Raw genomic sequence first — 22,210 nt, forward strand, 5'->3', positions numbered from 1 at the left:
TTAGGTGAACTATTGAAAAGAGTCAGTACATCTTATCATCTTACTTGATAACTTTTTTGAATCTAAGAGTGGGATCCTATGAGGGGTCTTCAAGATCTATTTTTAAGGAATAGGTGGTCCCATGAAGCGGACCAAATTTTTTATACTTGATTAATTGGAAACCTTTTCTAAAAATAGCAGCCTACTTTTTGGGACAACATATTTGACTGTGAAAAAGTTGACGGATTAGAAAATTGGCCTTTGGCTTTTTATTTGCTAGTTCATTAATTTTGGAACTTAAAATTTTAAGCCAAAATTGCACTACAATATTTATGGGACCATCTCTTTTACATTAACTATTGAAAATTATACACATCCTTCTCAAGCCTATCTCTAATCTTCACTTTCCAATATCTAACAAAGTTTTACATATTAGCATTGACTTTGATTCCACTATAACAAGTTCCAATATTGAAAACAACAAATTCTAATCTTTTAAACTATAATACCACACATTGTGATAATTAAAACTATATCAGCAGACCCTACCCTTTAGCATGATCCTACTACTCTTAATTTACCTCGTAACTCATTAAGTTATTCGATTAAACGGTGGAGAGCTCTTCCCTTCCACCGTACACGTTTTCCTCCTTCCCAAAATTACAACCCTAACTTTTTCAACCAATCAACTTTCAAACTCATTTATTTATTTTTCACCGGCCCCCTCGCACTGTGCTTATTTATACCACCCATCTTGTTTCTCCATTCACTATCGGCTTTGAAGTTACCTGAGATTCTTACCTGTGTGAGCTCTCTAGGGTTTTAGAAGTTGTATAAGGATATTTCAAGTTTAGGGCCGAACAAGATAATGGATCGCGGATCTGCTGCAGGTAAATGAGCTGGGTCGTTATAAAACGAAATGGGTTGTTCACATTATCGAGTTTTTTCAATTCGGTAGAATAATTCTATTATTTTGTTTTCTGCAGATTCCAGGCTAATAAGATCTGGAAGTGCTGTTGAGAGAGCAAGCGTGAGGAGTAGTTGTAGTAGATGGAAGCCAACCGACAATCAGAAGAGAATATTGGAGTCTCTTTTCGCGAATGGAACGAGAAAGCCATGTTTGGAGGAAATAGACCGCATTACTGCAGATCTGCAGGGGCATGGTCCTCATGTGCAAGGCAAGAACGTCTTCTACTGGTTTCAGAATGCCACTGCCAGAGAGAAACGGATGAAAGAATCATGTGAGTAGCCGCACACACAGATTCTGTTCTTGTTGTTTCTTACATTGTTTTTAACAGTTTTTAAAACTAACCTAAAAAATGCATATTTTAGCCTCAAGATTGCCCTCAGTATTCAAGGCGCGAAATTGGACTTCTCTTTTCCGTTCGAAGAAGAGGTCATCTGAGAAAAGCTATGTAGAGGTATGAAAGTGCGTTTACATATTCTGGCCTGTCTTTCAAATTAATAAGATTGTTGCAAATTTCTGAGGAATGTGTATTAATATGCAGGGAGAAGAAGATCGCCGGTATTCATCGGTAGATCCGTCTGACGTGAGAACTTTGGAATTATTTCCTCTGCATCCCGGTCTGTGACGGTGTTGGCAAGAATGGTTTTGCTTTTTCTTTTGTGTAGGGTTTCATAAACAGAATCCAAATAATGATATTCTAAATATGAAGTAGTAGCGCATGCTGCATATTGCTGCGGTGTTACGATATAAGTTATAGTTTTCGATGATGTAGCAATCGTATTGATTTCTATATCAGAAAATTCCGATGATGTATCTTCTCAGTTTTCACATGAAATGTTAAGATTCTCTTTTTAGAATTATTATGGGATGATGGAATGTATCTTCTCAATTTTCACATGAAATGTTAGGATTTGCATTTCAGAATTGTCATGGATGATGGAATTGAGGCAGATTTCAAAATTTATTTAAAAACGAAGCTGTAAAAAAGAAAATATATGGCATTTCAATCTAAACTAGAATTTAGTTTGACAGAGCTAGATATAGTAAGATGCACTCTTAATTTATATATGAGATGATTAATATGTTTACTATATTAATTTTTCAGAATTTAATTGTAACAATCAATATTTACAAATTTCAAAGACAAAACTTAAAACTTAATAAATAAACTTCTCAGAGTCACATGAACAGTGCTTCGCAGATTCTCGAAGTTGGAAAGGAGATTAATGACTTCCTGGAGTTAATTCCTGCTCATATACTGCTTGACGCCAAAGGGCATTTTGTAGATCTGAAGAACATTTACCCATAGGAGGCTGCAGATATAAATAGAGAATTGAATGAATCCATCTTCAAACAAGCTTAGAGGCTTACAAATAACCCTTGCCAGAATATCATAATGCTTTAACACATGGGAGGAGAAAAACAGTGAAAACGGTTGAAGGAAAAGGCGAAAGAATTTTTTTCGGCATGTTTTGAACGGTTTTTTTTTCAGGCATAAGACAATCCGGTGAGATTCCCCACCAAATTAGCCTAACCCCTAACAAGAAACTTGGTTAAGATCTTTAATTCGTTACATTAAGTTAGCTTATATGTTTATCTTTTAGATTAAAAGATAATGATAATAAATTAATGATCCCAATGTAACAAAAACACCCAAGTGTCTCATACCCAAACTACTATGAAATGCTGTAATAATATCCAACGTGAATAATTATTTACACCAACACTCCCCCTTAAGTGCAACTTAGAGGAATGCACTTAAGTCTACAATGCAACTAAGCAATGCAAGATGGGTCCTAGCTACAAGGCCATGCTAGGTAGCCATGTACAAATGCAAATGCATGAAAACCAATTCAATGAAATCTCTCACAAAGTAGGGAAAGAGAGAAAAAGCCTCCCCCAAAAGAGAGATGAAATCTATACAAGAGAACTCTCATATAAGTATGTGAGGAACAAAACCTCACGTGAGGAAAAAGTCCCCCCTATATGAGAGAAGAAGAGAAGCTAGGTAGCTCCCCCTCAATGTAGAATCTGCACCAATGATAAAAGCTCGATGATGTATGAAGAAACTGCTCCACGAACATCGAACAACATTCCTCCCCTTAGGAAGAAACAAAACCAAAGGTGTATCCATGAAGTCTCCACAATCATGAAGGGAAGATGTAGGAAAAAAATTCATGATGAATGAAGTCTTTGAAAACTAATCAAGTTTCCCCATGTCGATGCTAAAAGATACCCCCTCCAAAGGTGGTAAACTTCTCCACACTGCTAAAAAGGCACTCCAATGATCTAGTGGAGATGAATGTAGAACAATAGCCAAAGACTCACATGTCTCCTCTATGCATAAAGAGACCCCATCCAGATACTATACATAAGTATCCACAATCATGTCAACCTCGAAAGAATGATCATGTAGAGAATGAAAAAGAGTGTCAGAGTGTTCCCTCGCAACAATCAAAGAAGGATCATTTTCATCAAAGAAAAGATGAATATCATCAATGATGTCTCCCAAATCTGCAATGTAGGAATCCACAAACAAACCTGCAATGTCTGTCAAGTACTCATCGCATGAAACTGAAGCTGGAAGACATGAAATATCCTACCACACTGAATCACAAGAAGGAAAAACTATTGCACTATCTGCATCATCAGGTGCAAAAGGCGATGTGATATGAATAGGAGGATATGAAACACAAGGCTCAAGAATGGGGTCACATGTGAGAATCCCCAAGTTCAAGTACCCAAAGATCTCCTCAAAATTTGAATCATCACAAGAAGTGTGACCATCATGTGTAGAATCTTCATATGTGAAATCATCCTCATCAACAAAATTTAAAAAGGAGTATAACTGAGATGCATGATCAACCACCCCAGTCACAATGATAACTCTAGTCTCCAAGTCTCTAATGAAAACTGACTCAGGTGCGAACTCCAAAATTCTCTTAGTTGCACCATGTGTGATTTGATAGATGGAAAGGAGATTATTTGTCAAGTGGGGTACACACAACACATCATTGAAGGAGTTATCCCTAATGGCAATAGTTCATTTCCCAATCACATCCATGTATGTATGATTTCCCATCAAAATCTACAGCATGGTGCAAGGCTCAAATGTAGAGAACATAATCTGCTCTGATACCATGTGAGATTTTGCCAAGATCAAGAGCTCAATAAAAAGTACAAATAGAGACAAAATGTAGGACAAGAACAAACTGTATTCTCATCAATAGATAAATGATTTAAAGATCAATAGTTTTTCATACAATGAAGGATAAGTCTGCATATATTTAGCAAGGCTATATGGATATGTGAGCACATAAACATGACATGTGGCTCAATAAGAAATAAGGGTAGGTAGGATATAAGTGTGGTAGGTAGGAGAAACAATAAAATATTCCACATGAGGTGGATCACCCACTGAAGGTGGAATTATCACTCCACAATAATTGGATATGATAGAGTAGTAACAAGATCACACCATAAAAGGTGGAAATTCTCCTACACACACTATCCCAATGTGGCATAAACACCCAAGTGTCTCATAGCCAAACTACTATGAAATGCATTTCCTAAGTAAACTTAAGTAAGGTGTAATAATATCCAACATGAATAATTATTTACACCAACAAGGATACATACCAACATCCCAAACATCTCCAAATCTGAAAATCAAAATATTGACATTTTGTCACCACTGGACAACATAAAAAACTAGCCACGACACAGATTTTTATAACTAAACCAAATCTTCATGCGGACATATAAGAATTGAACTGAATCAACTATAGACAACCATTTGTAAATCCTTTAATTTGCAAACTCTTATCTTCACCATACTAAACAAACTAAGTCACTGAACTTTACTACACCATTGTCACAAACAGAGAAATATGTTGACATCAATGACAACACATCTTTCAAATATCTCTCAAGAACATATTTCAAATATTATTGAAATAATCTCCCCCTTCAACATTGATAGAAACATATGATGTGAAAAAATCAATGACAAAAAAAGGATCAACAAAACACATGATTTTCTCCCCCTAAACTCTTCACAGTTTTTCACATGACTCTCTCCTTTGACATCAATTCTAAAGGCACATATTTGCAATCAAATCACAAGGCTAACTCACAAAATTGAATTTTAACATCTGACTCACAAAAATAACTACTCCCCCTGAGTAGCAGCCACCAACCATCAATCTGGATCACAAGATATGACTGTAAAATGCACTGGACTGATGCATACCAATGCATCTTAACTCTTATCAGGAGGGGAAATCACCCCTAACTTTCTTCCAACATACTCAAAAGTATCCTTAGGAATAGGCTTTGTGAAAATATTTGCAATTTGTTCGTTACTAGACATATACTCCAATTTGACTTCCTTCTCATTTACCTTTTCTCTCAAAAAGTGAAAATTGATTGATATATGCTTATTCTTTGAATGCAACACTGGATACTTAGAAATATTAATTGTACTTGAAATATTAATCATACATAACTCTAATATCTTTCACGATTACCTAAGTACAATTGTTTCTAGCAATAATATATTCTTCTTTCATAGTAGATAGAGAAATATAATTCTTTTTTTTGGTCAACCATGAAACCAATATTTTTCCCATGAAAAATACACCACCACTCATATTCTTTCGGTCATGAACACTCCTACCTAATCAACACCAATAAAAGAGCTCAAAGTAAAACCATCATCTTTAGGATATCACAGACCAAAATTAACTGTTCCTTTCAAATATCTAAAAATTCATATGATAGATACAACATGAGATTCCTTAGGATCAGCTTTAAATCTAGCAACAAGGCAAACACCATTCATGATATTAGGTCTGTTTTGAGTCAAATAGAGAAATCCACCAATCATAAATCTATATCTAGTTTGATTTTCTTTAGGAAAATCATCATCTTTAGTCATTTGACATCTGGTCAACATAGGATTGCCAACTGGCTTTGAATCTTCCAAACCAAACTTTTTCAACAATTCTTTCACATACTTGGACTGAGATAGAAAAATACCTTTATCTAATTGTGTAATTTGCAAACCCAAAAATAATTTAATATCTCTAATCATAGACATTTCAAACTCATTCTACAGATCATCAGCAAACTTTTTACATCGGATCTCATTTCCACCAAAAATAATATCATCAACAAAAACTTCAACAGTCACAATGTTATCATTATCAATCTTAAATTACAAATTACTATCAGTAGTACCTTTGTTGAGTCCTAGCTTTTGCAGATACTTGTCAAATTTGGCATACCATGCTCTTGGGACTTGCTTTAGTCCATACAATGCTTTCTTCAATTGGCAAACCATATCACCTTAATTAGACAATTGAAATCCACCTAGTTGCTTAATGTACACCTCTTCTTCCTGCATACACTCAAAAATTACTATGACTAATTAAATAGATATTTAATATTTATTTAATAATTATTCTTCTATTAAATAATTAAATTGAAAAGTTTAATTATTTAATTCATTTACTCTTTCTATCATTTCAATCTTATTCAATATTAATTATTTAGTCATACACTATCAATTTTTCTAAAGTATTCATCAATTAGATAATTTTACAATTATATAAATCTCCTTTCCCACCTCACTTCATCTCGATATCACTCAATCTTTCCAACTCATATTAATATGTTTAAATAAATTAATTCTTTTGAATTATTAATTAGCCATATTAAACTCTAACTTCTAATTCCAAAATAAAAGAATGAGTATGTACACTTAATTCTCAACTTTCCTATATTCTCTCCACAACTCCTACATTTTTGGAGGAGGTTGTCTCCATATCATAATGATCAACTTCCACTTGTCCCACATTTCTTAAATCTCCTCTAACCATCCTATATTCTTGGGGTCTTCATCTTTAGTCAATGTGAGCATCTTGCCACTTGGACTCCCCTTCCTTCTTTTTCTCTCACATTCCTATTATCTCCTAGTAATGCACCCTATGCAAAGTTGAAAACTAATCATTCTGGAGAAACATGGAATCAATCTAAGGTTGTGGGTCACCTATAACTAGACTGAACCCTCGGATAAGGGTGATTCCTAGTTGGTTATTACTCTTAAACTACTAACTTATGAGGGAAAGGGAAAGAGATGAAATTAAAACTAGTACACTTAACAATTGAACTAAAAATATAAATTAACTAGGTGATACACCGACTGATACCTTATGATACCTAGAAGAACAGACATTTGAAAACCAATTTTGGAAATCATTAGCCTACACAACTTATTTCAAGCATGCACATGCATAAATGTTTCATAGAAAGGATTGAATTCATTTACTCAATAGTGCAAGAAGAGGACTTCAAAATAAGGAGCTCATACATTCATTTTAGCACAATCTGCAACCTGCACAATACACTATTACAAAGAAGGTATAAGGAAAATGAGACAAAATAAAAAGGAAAACAAAAATATTTCATACTAACTTGATCAATCACATGGAATACACAACTCTGCAAGTAATAAGAGGGTAAAAATTACTATCAAAAGCCTCCAAAGTAGTTTCTACATATATCATAAAAATGAGTTACAAAAGATGGCAAAAAATGCACAAATGACTGTCAAAAGTCAATAAGTCCCAAATCTGCATAATCAGGAACTAACTGCCTAAAAAATGAGTCTAAAATATAACCATATGGACAAACAATCCTCTCCCTCCAAAATTCCAATAAGATAGGAACTAAAAGCATCTTGGGTCAGATGCAACAATAATCCCCAAAATCTAGCCCTTAGATCTCATCTAAAACATAACTAAATGAATGAAGAAGTCAGTTTTCACCATGTCCAACTCAAAGAGTCACCAATTCCACCTTAAAAAGTACAAACTTGGTAAAAAACTGATCACTAAATTCTCTCTAATGAAAATGACTAATCCCTAAATCCTTAGACACGTTCCATAAATCAAGTCAAGACACCACCTATATTCTCTCCATGTGTCTATGATAACTCTCAAAGAGTCCTACAAGAAATAAGAAACATGAAAACTAATTCCCAAAGTTGACCAAGTCACACATCTTCAATTATAGGAATAACAATGTGAATTTAAGATTTATAATAACACCTTAAATCCATTTACATAATGATTATATATACAAGGCATGGGGTCATGACTTCAATTAGTTTAATTTGATTTTGGTAAAAAATCACACCAAAAATAAAAAAGGGCCAGTATGCTCTCTTAGGGTAAAACATAACCCTAAACCGAGGCAAACCAAAAACATTGCTTCATTTTTAAACTTTTTTACTTATCCTTTCGAAGCTTCTAGATGAACCCAGAACTAGGGTTTTGTGGCGGCCATGGATTATGCATCACATTTACTATTGTTTTATTGTTTTGCTGGAGATTGACATAGGGAGGAACAAGATAAGATGGCCATATTTTTTTTTTCCTCCTTATGTTGATCATTTATTTTCTATGAATGGTTCTATCCACGATATGACTGTTGGTAATTGTGATGCTTTTCTAGATTGAAGATACCTATGTTAGTAACCTTTCTTTGTCTTTCATGTATTTTTATGGTTGATTCTCCTTATTTTCTAAGAATGCATTATTACTTATGAAGGCTCTTGCTCACAAGGGTTTGCCCTGATCTGTGTCATAGATCAATTGTAGCATGCTTGTCAATACTATCATTTGAAATGTTATGGCTTTGACCGTGAGCTCTATGTGATAGCTATGTTCTTTGATAATCTTTGAATCATTTATGGGAGATGTAACATATAGCATTTATGCATTGCATTGCTATTGATACCATGACTATAAATGCATTCTATCTCAATTTTTTACTTGTTTTTCAAAAAAAATGTCTTTACCTTATTAGGATTGCGACTATATGATTATTAGTTGAAGGCCTACAACTTTTAGAGAATATGGCTCTATAAGAGTGATGTTGCAATAAATACTTTTAGACTTGATGATGAACATTGTTGATTATTTGAGCATACTCCTTCTATCTTTGAATATATACCTTTCCCTTCTACTTTTGGATGCCAAAACTATCCTTGAATGCATCTTAGTTTCAATGCCACCTATGTCAAAAGGAAGAAAACACTAATCTTTATATTAGCAACTCTCTTGTATTCACACCCTGCCACTGCATCATTCATCTCAGACCTCTTTATTGTTATGCATACAACCTCATGACTTCTATAAAGTCATTGTATTTTAGGGCATGGGTGCTATCCTAACATGTAACTTATCTAAATTTTGAACTCTATACCTTCATGTTCTAAACAATGGATACAGCCTCATAGAATGTCTTGGTGATAATTGTTCCCCATGACCATTTCTACTAGAATGCTCTATGAATGAAACACCTTTAGCCATGTCATGTCTATTCATGACTAGATTTGTCTTCTCTGTATTACTGACTAGTAAGATTGTGTTATCTTCTTTACCAGAGATTACCTTCAGTTTGACTGTGACAAGTCTCTATCATTAGCTACTTTGACTAAGCTACTGTTATAATACTTCGCATTGTCAATATACTATCGGTTGTTTTGATACATTCTATGCTTTTTGAGACTTTGTTATTGCACTATTTGGGCTTTTATATGTCAGCATTTTGGGCTCAACCCTTGTAGGAGCCACATTTCACCCCACATGTTGAATCTAATTAATTAAAGATAGATAATATACACCTATAGATGCACATGTTAGAAAAATATGTGCATATGCTAGATGTGTTTGATGACTCTTTTCTTGATTTTGGATACATAAAACAAGTTCATAAATCTAATATACATAAGGATTAACATATGTATGCATGGGTAAATGTGCATGTACAGGATGCAATCTTTCATTGCTTAGAACCTTGTTCTAACTCATTATTCACACTCTATGTAGGAAACATTGAACTTAATGATGAAGGAAAGCTAGAAGAAGCGAGGCAACACCATCAGGACTAGATCAAACCAATAGTACCAGTCATTCAGGCAATGATTGGTTACCTCCTTTACATGTTCTTATTTTAAATGTTTACTCATTCATGTATAAATGATCCTTATATACATTCTTTGAGCAAAGTTTGTCTTAGAACTTCTTGTGCGAGACATGTATTTTATCATATTCAATAAAGATTACATTTCTTCAAAAGACTTATTCATTCTTTTTATGTTTCATACATTTATATCAATGAAATAATTTTATTCTGCAATATTTTGTTTCTGTAATCTCTTAAGGTTATTTTAGTGGTGAACTTGAATGAAACATAGAGTGGATTATAAAATGTACCATTTTCTTTAAAAACTTGGTGGCTCTACCTGATTGAGCCTATAGGTGAAATTCTAGTAACATTTTTGGTGATTTATGTCATATGTTTTCCTGCTAAACATCAAAACCAGTAGCCTTGTCCATACATCGGGCACAAAGTCACTTCACAAACCTGACTGAAACACAACTTAGTATAGAAGATAACCCTGGCTGGTTTGTTGAAGTATAGGTTTATAAATTATGATAGTGAAGTATGAGACTTCACTATCATGGGTTGTGAAAATTAACTTGATAGGCTTAGTGTGTTGGCATTCTGTGAACTGGCACATGTGATAGGTGAGAAGAGAGAACCGACATATGTATGAACTGGTATATATGCCAAAGTGAAGCGACATATTTGTTCAAGATGAACCGGCATGTAGTTATGGGAACCGGCACATGGAAGCATTGTGTGACTACTAGTTGGTAGGTAGTTTCCACTTCAGGATTTCCGGTTGGAGTACCTCAAGCCTATGTTACTCAATCAGTGATCTTTGTGTGATGAGTTAATAGTATAATGGAGAATAGGTCATGTTGCCACATAAGCTCTGTGCGCGTGAAGGATCTTGCATGAAGAAGACTATTCCTATCTACCTCGGGAATGTGCCAAGTTTGTCAAACTATGAAATCGGTGGATAATGGACGATGGAGAATGTCTTGAGATCGATACAAGATTGTTGCATTTAATGTAGTATGATTCAACAGTCAAGATTGAACCGCTTGAATTGCTTAACCTAACAGGTTTAGGGTTTAGGGTTTTTGCTACCGACTTGTCTGTTTCCTATAAGGTCAATGTTGTATTTCTTTCTAAGGGTTGTTGGCAAAAGTTGTGAGTGTGTATCCAAGGGAAGTGATACGTGATTCTTGCAAGACCAAAGGAGAGAAGAGATACCTGCAAAGTGAATGTGCAGAAGGTGAAAAGGAGCCAAAACGGATCTGCATTAGCATTGAGTGTTGTTACTAGATCATTGTAATTCATGTTGATCTTTAACCACTTCAATAGTTGTGAAATCCCTTAACAGGGTAGCCTTAACTGGGCTTGATACAAATCCCCTAACAGGGTAGCTTTAACCGGCTTGATTCAAATCCCTTAACAAGGTAACTTGAAGTTAATGAGTTCTGAGAAGCTATAGAGCTCTGGAGATCCTTTAGCTATTGAGTTCTTGAAATCCTCTAAAAAGGTAACTCTAACTGGGTTTAACCCTTAACTGGGTATTATAGCCATCCCTTAACCAGGTGATCCCTAACAGGATCGGTTCCTAGCATAACCTATTGTAATGTCTTTAACCGGACAAGGCTCCTAACAGAGTGGACGTCAAAAGAGTTCAAAAGCAACTTGTGGGTATTCATCCCCACCGTGGTTTTTCCCAGTTGGGTTTCCAAGTGAAAAATATGTGTGTCATGTGTAATGCTTTTATCTTGTGATGCTTTGTTATTACCTATTGAGTATATGATGGTTCTGTGTTTTATGTCGGTCTATAAAACATATTGAACTAACTGTTATGAAGTTCTGATGTTATTTTACCTATTCATGCATGAGAGTGTAATGGTACTATAGAATTGAGCTAAGAGGAAAGCTTAGTGAGTGACTAGTTTATGATTGTTTGAGTTGTTCAGGATGTTAGCGGTTGCTCTCTGTTTTAACCAGTATCCCTATTTGCCAGTCATTTGGAGTATTTGTTGTCAAACTAGTTTTGGAATGTATTTGTGTTTGTACTGATTCACCCCCCCCCCTCTCAGTACCAGTTTGGTACTTTTGGTTCATCATTGAGTTATCATAGTGAGGGTTGTTTCCTGCATTAGGTTAACTCAAAACAATTCTAGCATGGACTGCTGCCATTTTTCCTAACTGATTGGATATGGATATATGATTTTTGATAGTAATACACAAGTGTTACTTCCATAAACTATATATGTAGGCTCAATTAGTTAGAAAGGGTGACAACAGTCCAACTTAACAAACCCTTGCAACCTGACAAACTGAAAACTTGGAGACTTATTGAAAACATGAAACCTAAACTAAGACTACTCTAATGTGCATGGCAAAATTTAGGGAAAGGAAAAATGTGACTATAACCTACCCTAAACTAATAGCAAGGCAAAACCACTTTAAAAAAACCATTTATTGGAAGTCTAAAATAGTTACCCTTCCTCCTTAGAATGCAATGATTTGCATGCATGATGGCAGCTAAGAAAAGAAATGGTCAAGTAGTTGATGTACCATCTTATGAAAAAGATAAGCATATTCACTTAGCTCCCTAGACTGGTCATCTTTAATGTTATTCAAGTGAGGATAAGTGAGTTGAACATACTCTTTTTTAGCTATCAGTGCATCCATAGTTGTTGGCATTTCAATAGAAAGAAAGATCGTTAGCATTTCAATAAGGATATTGAAAAGTTTGTTGAAGATTATTGATATAATAGAAGAAGGATGATTACTATCTTAATAATATTATTTTGTCATTGATGTCAAGAAAATGATTTTCTGATTTAGTATGATGTTGCCATATCTTGAAAAGTATGTTTTGACGAGTATTAAGAAGTTGGTAAGTTACACAAAAAGAATGTGATAATAAAGGGGAGAAGTGAGTTATTCAATGGGAAGCTATTAACAAGTTAGACAATGATGAGATCATGTTGTTTTTATTATTTTGATATCCTAAATATGATGTTTAATACTGTACTATGTCGCCGAGCAAAGAACCTAGTCAGTAATCCCTAGGGTTATCGATATCGGTTAAGGAAGGCAGAATGTCTACTGAGTGAAGTTCAGTGTTAACCGAGTAACAATTGAGTTATAACAGATCACATTGGATGAATACAAGCATTATTTAATGAAGGACAATGATGAGCTGGAGTTGATTAAATGATTGGTATCTCATGCATGAAGTTTGTTAAGGATCTATGGCAATGGAAGATCGGCAGGAGGATCTACAGTTCATATTGAACCGCAATAACCTTGTGCAAGTTCCAAGAAAAGAATGCAAGTCCCAAGGCAAGCTAAAACATTTTCAGATCGAAGGATGCATTGAACCTAGTCAAGTTTGAAGATTTGATGGCTAAGATTGATCATGGGAAATGTGATCAAGGAGATTAAGCGGTTAGAATTGTTTATAAATAAGAAATTATTGATGAACAATGCATGTGGGAAAATGTAAGCACATTGATGCTATAGTAATGTTTACCAAACACAGAAGCTTGGAGATCTTATTGAAGAACAGATTGAGGAGCCCAGCAAGCCCTACAAGGGACAAGATAAGTCTTATGACAAGATTGTTTTGAGCAAATAAAATCTGCTTTAGCATTTCAGATGTGAAGTTGCAGATATATTTTATTACTATTGTTTATGTTGTAAGTGATAGTAAATCTCTTAACCGAGTGGACTTAACAGTTTTATTTCTAAATCCTCTAGCAAGGTAACCTTCTAAATGAGTGTTTGAAATCCTTTGACAAGGTCACTTCTAACAAAGTGCAAGATCCTAATAGATCTGAGGGAAATCCCTTAATCGGGTCACATCTAGAAATGTGTTTGTAATCTTTATCATGATTTTCTTTTAACTGAGCATACTCTAGAAGAGTATATTTCTTAGTGGGTCTGAAATCCCATAGTGGTTTTTCCCTATGTGGGTTTCCATTTTAAATATGGTGTTATATGTGTTGTGATTTTATATGTTCATAAGCTTAAATGTTTTACAGTTTTCTATAGTATATGCTACTGAGGTTGAATCTGTTGAATATCCTTAAGATTAAGTTTGTATGATTCAACCCCCCCTCTCATCTTATTATCTATTGACTTAGATCTTTACAATTGGCATCTGTACTTAACAATTGGTATCAGAGCTTTGGACTCTGGAAGAAAAGTTTAAAGTAACTTGAGGCAAAGATTCGAAGATGTATAAAAGGGATACACCAAAGCTAAACAAGTCAAGTTTCTCCACATGGCAGAAAAGGATGAAGCTGCACTTATCAAGAATTGGATAATATGCAACATATTATCTACAAATTGATTACATTGCACCGAGCACCTACCCAATGAAGATGGAGTAGATAAAAGCAAAGCAAGAACATACTCAAGCTATGATTGAAATAACATCAACATTGACCGACTCAGAGTATAATGATCTAGAAGGCTGTAATGATGCAAAGGCAATGTGGTGTAAGCTCATATTTGTGTATGGTGATGACGAACATGTTCAAAGGGCAAAGGTAGATAGTCTAAGAGGACAACTTGAATCCATGAGAATGAATGAAGGAGAAAACATAACACAATACAATACAAGGTTAAAAGAGATTGTCAATCAAATTAAAGGAGCAGGTGGAACTATTGAAGAAAAGGATGTAACAAGTAAGTTATTGAGAACCCTTCTACGATCTTATGCTATTCAAGTCTCTGTAATCAATGAATTAAGGTCTGTACCAAACATGCCAATCTCTTTGGATGCTACTATCGGTAAGCTACATGCATTTGAGTTAAGTAATTTTGATAACAGTGGGTCTTCAGTAAATAAAGTTGAATCTGCATTCAATTCTTTTCATCTTGGTGAATCTAATGATTATAATGATAGAATGAATAAGTATTCTGATGGAAATCACAGTGGAGCAAGTGAAAGATTTTGTAAAAACATGGAAGAAGTAAACAAACTGTATGAGGAAATCAGAAAGCATGAAGAGTTTGAAGCACTATTGGCCAGGAGGTTACCAAGAGGCAAAGATAAGTATAAAGGAAAGCTACCTTTGAAATGTTTCAGTTGTGATAAAATAGGACATATGGCTTCTAACTATCATTACAAAGAATCTAATGAAAAGAGAGAATATCGAGAAGACAGATAGAAAGACAATCACTACAGAGGACAGCAAGACTTCAGAAGGAGAGATAGAAAGACATGCTTAGTAGCCGATGAGGAATCCAATGATGAAAAATTTGATGAAACTGAAATAGAGGAAGTTGTTTATGTGACTATTAAAGATGGATCAGATGAAGAAAGGTGAAGAAAAATCCCTAGTATCTCACATAAATAATAATGATTCTTGGATCATAGACAGTGGATGCTCTCATCACATGACAGGTGATAAACACAAGTTTGTTAAACTAGAAGATTATGATGGAGGTTATGTAAGATCTGGTAATGATGCCCCATGTCTAGTGAAAGGTAAAGGTTCTATCACACTTATTGAGAATGCTAAATGTAATGATGTATACTGGGTTGAAAGTTTGAAATACAATTTGTTGAGTGTAGCACAGCTAAACAATACAGGATACCGAATAGAATTTCAGAAGGGATTTGTCAAAGTTCTTGACAAACATGGAAAGTTAGCTACTACCAAGACTCAAGCAAGAGGTAATACATTTCATCTTGGTTCAACTCGGAACAAATGTTTAATAGAAGAAACTTGGTTACGGCATAAAAGGTTTTGTCATTTAAATTTTGAAAATCTGATCAAAATAAGTAAGAAGCATCGTGTAAGAGGTCTACCGAGCTTGGAAAAACCTGAGAATGCTATGTGCTGAGGATGCCAGATAGGTAAGATGACAAGATCAAGCTTTACAAGTAAGTCCTACACCTCTAAAGGAATTTTAAATCTTGTACACACTGATCTTTATGGTCCCATGAAAGTTCAGAGTTATTATGGTGATAAATATTTCATATTATTTGTGGATAATTACTCAAGAATGATGTCAGTAATATTTATAAAAGAAAAATCAGAAGCTTTTCAAATGTTTAAATGGTACAAGGCAAGAGTTGAAAATGAAACAGGAAGATAGCTGAAATGTCTTAGATCTGATAGAGGAGGAGAGTTCACTTCTGACGAATTTACCTTATATTGCAATAATCATGGTATAAAAAGGCAAGTATCTGCACCGAGAACTCCACAACAAAATGGGATAGCCGAGAGAAGAAATAAGCACTGCAGTCTACACCCTGAACCGAGTACAACTAAAGCAAGGAACTATGAAGACACCATATGAAATCCGGTATGACAAGAAACCTAGTGTAAGTTACTTTATAATCTTTGGAAGTACATGATATGTTCACAAAGATGACAGAAATGGGAAAATTGATCAGAAAAGCGAGGAAGGAACATTCCTTGGTTACTCTTCTAGAAGTAAAGCATTTAAATGTCTGATCAAATCATCTAACAAAATAGTGGAAAGTGCAAATGGGAAAATTGATGAATTTACAGAAAGAAATGATGAAGGAAATTCCAAAGAACCAAAGAATTATGAAGAATTTGTGCATGTTCAACCAAAAAGTCCTACCGAGAAAGCTGTTGAAGAACCTGAAGATTGTATTTAGTTACCAAGTGATGAAGAAGATCATATAGAGCCTACCAAACCTATATTAGCCAAATATGTCAGAATAAATCATGCATCAAGTCAAATTATAAGAGATAAGGATGATCCAGTAATGACAAGGAACAAACTGAGATAGAACACATGTCTGATACCTGAATTTGAACCGAGAATAGTAAAAGAGGCATTTAACAATGAAGATTGGGTAAATGTTATGATAGAAGAGATTGATCAGATCAAGAAGAATGAAACATGGACATTGGTTCCAAGACCAAAGGACAAAAATATAATCGGTACAAAATGGATTTTCAGAAACAAGCTAAATGAAAAAGGTGAGTTCAAGACTAGTTTGAAAAGGTTATGCTCAAGAAGAAGGAATAGATTATGGTGAGACTTTTGCACCTATGGCTAGACTTGATGGAGTAAGAACATTGTTGGCATATGTTGCTTTCAAAAATTTCAAAGTATATCAGATGGATGTTAAATCTACATTTTTGAATGGTATATTAGAAGAAGAAGTTTACATTGAACATCCTAAAGGATTTGTTGAAGACAAGAATAAAGATCAGGTATGTAAATTGAACAAAGCTTTATATGGTCTAAAGCAAGCACCTAGACCATGGTATGAAAGACTACACTCTTACTTAATCAAGATTGGTTTTATAAGGACAAGTGAAAACAGCAACATGTATATGAAGAATGATGAGAAAAATGGTATACTGCTTTCAGCCATATTTGTTGATGATATTATTTTTTTGTGGAAATAATTCTCAATGCAAGAAATTTGGAAATGAAATGTGCAAAGAATTTGAGATGTCATTAATTGGTGAGATAAAGTATTTCATAGGTTTACAAATACTGCAAATGAAAAGTGATATTTTCATTACTCAATCCAGGTATATAAAGGAAATCCTGAAGAAATTTGGAATGGAGGATTGTAAACTGGTAAGTACTCCTATGACTACCAACTGTAAATTGTTAAAGAATGATGAATCTACATCTGTTGATGAGACATTTTACCAATCTATGACTGGAAAGTTGCAATATGTTGTTCACAGTAGACTGGATATAGCACATGTAGTAGGTATAGTTGCAAGATTTTCTACAGATCCCAAAGAAACCCATATGACAGCAATCAAGAGAATTTTCAGATACCTGAGAGGCACTAAAGATTATGGATTAGTATATGAAAAGAGGAATGATTTTGATTTAAAAGTTTATATTGATGCTGATTGGGCAGGGAACATTGATGACCGAAAAAGCACAAGTGGTGGAGCTTTCTTCTTAGGAAACAAACTAGTAAGTTGGCTTAGCAAGAAACAAGGATGCATTTCACAGTCAACAGCTGAAGCTAAATATGTCGCTGTAGCATTGAATTGTACTAACATAGCATGGATCAAACAACTGTTGGAAGGTATAAATGAAAAGGTTACCAAGCCAGTAACTATATTTTGTGATAACACTAGTGCCATTAACATTTCAAAGAATCCGGTAATGCACTCTTAGACATAGCATATCTCTATAAAGTATCATTATCTCAGAGAAGAAGTTCAAGTGAAGAATGTTGTGCTGGAATATATCAGTTCAAAGGAGAAAATTACAGACATCTTCACCAAGCCACTACCAAAAGACACTTTTGAGTATCTCAGATGCAAGTTAGGGGTCCTATGCCTATCTTCTACTCACTGACAGAGTTTGGTGAAAGCATCAATTAACTGATTTCATAGAATATTATTTGTGGATTGATGCTGATATCTTCACTTTAGGAGATTTTCTAAAGGTGTGCAGGGAATTATGAATAGAGATAAGTTGCTCTGACCGAGTCCAAGATGATACATGTGTAACACAGTGAGGCAATCACTTCACAGGTGAAGGAACCCTAAATTAGTCTTCTTTTTGGCATTGTTGTCAAAGGGGGAGAAGACTAAATGGAGTAAATGGAGAAGATAACAGAAGACTAATGACTGGGGGAGAAGACTTTAGATAAGACTTCAGACACAGCTGAAGAAGTTGATACAGTAATCTGAATCTGAATCAATTAAATCAAATCAAGATGGTTTTGCCATCAATGCCAAAGGGGGAGATTGTTGGCATTTCAGTAGAAAGAAAGATTGTTAGCATTTCAATAAGGATATTGAGAAGGTTGTTGAAGATTATTGATATAACTGAAGGATCTTAATAATATTATTTTGTCATTGATGTCAAGAAATTAATTTTCTGATTCAGTATGATGTTGCCATATCTTGAAAAGTATGTTTTGATGAGTATTAAGAAGTCGGTAAGTGACACAGAAAGAATGTGATAATAAAGGGGAGAAATGAGTTATTCAATGGGAAATGATTACCGAGTTAGACAATGATGAGATCATGTTGTTTTGATTGTTTCAATATCCTAAATATGATGTTTAATACTGTACTATGTCACTGAGCAAAGAACCTAGTCGGTAAACCCTAAGGTTATCAATATCGGTTAAAGAAGGTAAAATGTCTACCAAGTGAAGTTTAGTGTTAACCAAGTAACAACCGAGTTATAACAGATTGCATTGGATGAATACAAGAATTATTTAATGAAGGACAATGATAAGCTGGAGTTGATTAAATTATTGGTATGTCGTGCATGAAGTTTGTTAAGGATCTATGGGAATGGAAGATCGACAGGAAGATCTACAGCTCATATTGAACCACAATAACCTTGTGCAAGTTCCAAGAAAGGAATGCAAGTCCCAAGGCTAGGTAAAATGTTTTCAGATCGAAGGATGCATTGAACCTGGTCAAGTTTGAAGATCTGATGGCTAAGATTGATCATGGGAAATGTGATCAAGGAGATTAAGCGGTTAGAATTATTTATAAATAAGGAATTATTGATGAATAATGCATGCGGGCAAATGTAAGCACATTGATTCTACAGTAATGTTTACTGAGCACAGAAGCTTGGAGATCTGATTGAAGAACAGATTGAGGAGCCTAGCAAGCCCTACAAGGGACAAGATAAGTCTTATGACAAGATTGTTTTGAGCAAATAGGATCTGCTTTAGCATTTTAGATGTGAAGTTGCAGATATATTTTATTACTGTTGTTTATGTTGTAAGTGATAGAAAATATCTTAACCTAGTGGACTTAACAGTCTTATTTGTAAATCCTCTGGCAAGGTAACATTCTAAATGAGTGTTTGAAATCCTTTGACAAGGTCACTTCTAACAAAGTGCAAGATCCTAACAGATCTGAGGGAAATCCCTTAATCGGGTCACATCTAGCAATGTGTTTGTAATCTTTAACAAAATTTGCTTTTAACCGAGCATACTCTAGAAGAGTATATTTCTTAGTGGGTCCAAAAGCCCACAGTGGTTTTTCCCTATTTGGGTTTCCACATTAAATCTGGTGTTATATGTGTTGTGATGTTAGATGTTCATGAGCTTAAATGTTTTACAGTTTTTTGTAGTATATGCTACCGAGGTTGAATCTATTGAATATATTGAAGATTAAGTTTGTATGATTCACCCCCCCTCTCATCTTTTTATCTATTGACTTAGAGATTTACAATTGGCATTTGTACTTAACAATAGTGCCATCTTCAGCTAAAGCTTCATGTGTAGGTACCTTATTGGACTCCATACTGGCTAAATATCTGATAGGGTAGCCTCTTGAATGAACAAAACTTGGGGTCTCCTTGATGATCTCCTGGTTGTCAAACAACCAAGGCACCTTCTCACACACTTTCTTTACATACCGTTATTCCAAATGATCACTAATTCCTTTAATAGAGGAAGGAAATTTTCAAAACAACGAATTGACTTCTTCAAGCACACTTTCAATTAAAATTTCATCATTAGGCTCTTTTATATATGAGAAAGGAAGTTTCTTATAATCCTCATTATCACTCAAAGAAGGACACTCTAATTCAGGCTTGTCGTTCTCAATGAAGGTAGGTAAATGCTCAAACAATGAACTAGCCTCTTGAAACCAACCTTCAATGGGTATATCAACTTCTTACCCTTCTGTATAGTAGAAAGGAAGCTCCTCCAACTATCTATGACCTTGAAACTTAGGTTCATAATGTTCCACTTTTTATTTCAGTACCTCTACAAGCTATCGTTCCAGACCATAACGACTATCCAATTCTTCTCGTTCTCTTCCATCCAGCTTTGAACAAAATTGCTCAATAATGTTAGAGGACAGCTCTTCATAGAGTTCAACATTAGCCTTCTCATTTATAGTATGCGCAAAAACATCATATATTACATCTTGGAAAAAGGTATCAAGTTAATTTTTATGTTGTTCCTCCAAGTCTAATTCTCTATGATCTTGTTGATGACCATTGGTTAGCAACTCAGCATGCTGTCCATTTTCTTCTTGTTTCCTTGAATCCTCATTCTTGTCAACAAAAGCAGGTAATTCATCAATCCAAGCTAAAGTTTGGACCTCTGCAATAGCCTTTTCCACTTCATCACCCTTCTTTTCTTGAATAGGCTACCCTCAAACAATAGGAGCTATTTGAAGCTTCTCTTCTTTTGTAGAAGATTTCTATTTTTTTAAATTCTCCTTATGTAGTTGGCATTGGTACTCTAAATAAGCCTGACTTCCTTGCACCCAAGCAGACAAAAGATTTATTTTCTCCTCCCTAGCAGTTATCTCCCCTTCAAGACCTTCTTCAAACTGCATCCTCTACATTTTCAACACTTGACCATAAAAATAAGCTTGTTCAACCTTTTCTTGCCATTGCATGATGACCTTTTTTTTCTTTTGTATGTCAACCATCATCCCATATATGTCAGAAAATACTTTACTAATATCATTCAACTTCATATAGTCAATAATTTGGCCCAAGTCCCACAACACACAGTCAAATTGTTAGATCAGATTGAACACATTCTATTAAGGATTCTCTTGAGGATGATTTTGATCATTTATTGGCTATAAATAAGGTTGAGTAGGGATGGGAGGGTGAAAAAAATGATGAGAATATTGGTAATCCGTTGTTAAAAGGTCATTTTGAGTAAAATTTGCAGAATCCTCAGTATGATATGACTGAGAGCAAGATGCATGGGCAACACTTTCATGAAATGAAGGATGATTTGCCATACTCCCATAACATGAAGACATATTTCAAGAGACTGCAAGTTAGAAAAATAAACTTTCCTTCACTAAATTTTGAGATATACCAGAACAAGTACTACTAAAACTAAAAAATTCAAATTTAGAGTTGCCAGGTGCATTTAAAGATTGTCTCCAAAGCCAGAAACTACTGCTGAATGCACAAAACAATAGCAATGTGTAGTACAAAAGAGATTGAAAAAAAGAATTCTTTGTCCCACTGGGCATGCCAAAAACTATTATCTCCTAGAAATGCACCCTATGAAAAGTTGAAAACTAAGCTTTCTGGAGAAACATGGGATCAATCTAAGGTTGTGGGTCACCTGTAACTAGACTAAACCTCAAGATAAGGCCGACTCCTAGTTGGTTATTACTCTAAAAATACTAACTTATGAGGAGAAAGGGGAGAGATGAAATTAAAACTAGTAAAGTTAACAATTGAACTAAAAATAGAAATTAACTAGGTGATACACCGATTGATACCTTATGATACTCAAAAGAACAGACATTTGAAAACTAATTTTGGCAATAATTAGCCTACACAACTTATTTCAACCATGCACATGCATAAATGTTTCAA

At 34.6% G+C, this 22,210-nt stretch overlaps 1 protein-coding gene across 1 annotated transcript; it reads left to right on the forward strand.

The window, feature by feature from the left end:
* The first annotated feature begins 768 nt into the window (after positions 1–768).
* On the forward strand, positions 769–1,687 carry LOC131054767 (WUSCHEL-related homeobox 2-like). The gene is made up of 4 exons (XM_057989359.2): positions 769–869; positions 966–1,220; positions 1,312–1,400; positions 1,488–1,687. The coding sequence occupies exons 1-4, from the start codon at positions 848–850 to the stop codon at positions 1,569–1,571; spliced, it is 450 nt and encodes a 149-aa protein (XP_057845342.2). The 5' UTR covers positions 769–847; the 3' UTR covers positions 1,572–1,687.
* Positions 1,688–22,210: the final 20,523 nt, after the last annotated feature.

The sequence above is a fragment of the Cryptomeria japonica genome, chromosome 3, assembly GCF_030272615.1.
Source record: "Cryptomeria japonica chromosome 3, Sugi_1.0, whole genome shotgun sequence".
Classification (NCBI taxonomy): domain Eukaryota; kingdom Viridiplantae; phylum Streptophyta; class Pinopsida; order Cupressales; family Cupressaceae; genus Cryptomeria; species Cryptomeria japonica.

Coding starts and splice junctions, on each gene's coding strand:
- LOC131054767 (XM_057989359.2), top strand. CDS start 848: ATGGATCGCGGATCTGCTGCAG. Junction 1,221..1,311: donor GAAACGGATGAAAGAATCAT/GTGAGTAGCCGC, acceptor TGCATATTTTAG/CCTCAAGATTGCCCTCAGTA. Junction 1,401..1,487: donor CTGAGAAAAGCTATGTAGAG/GTATGAAAGTGC, acceptor ATTAATATGCAG/GGAGAAGAAGATCGCCGGTA.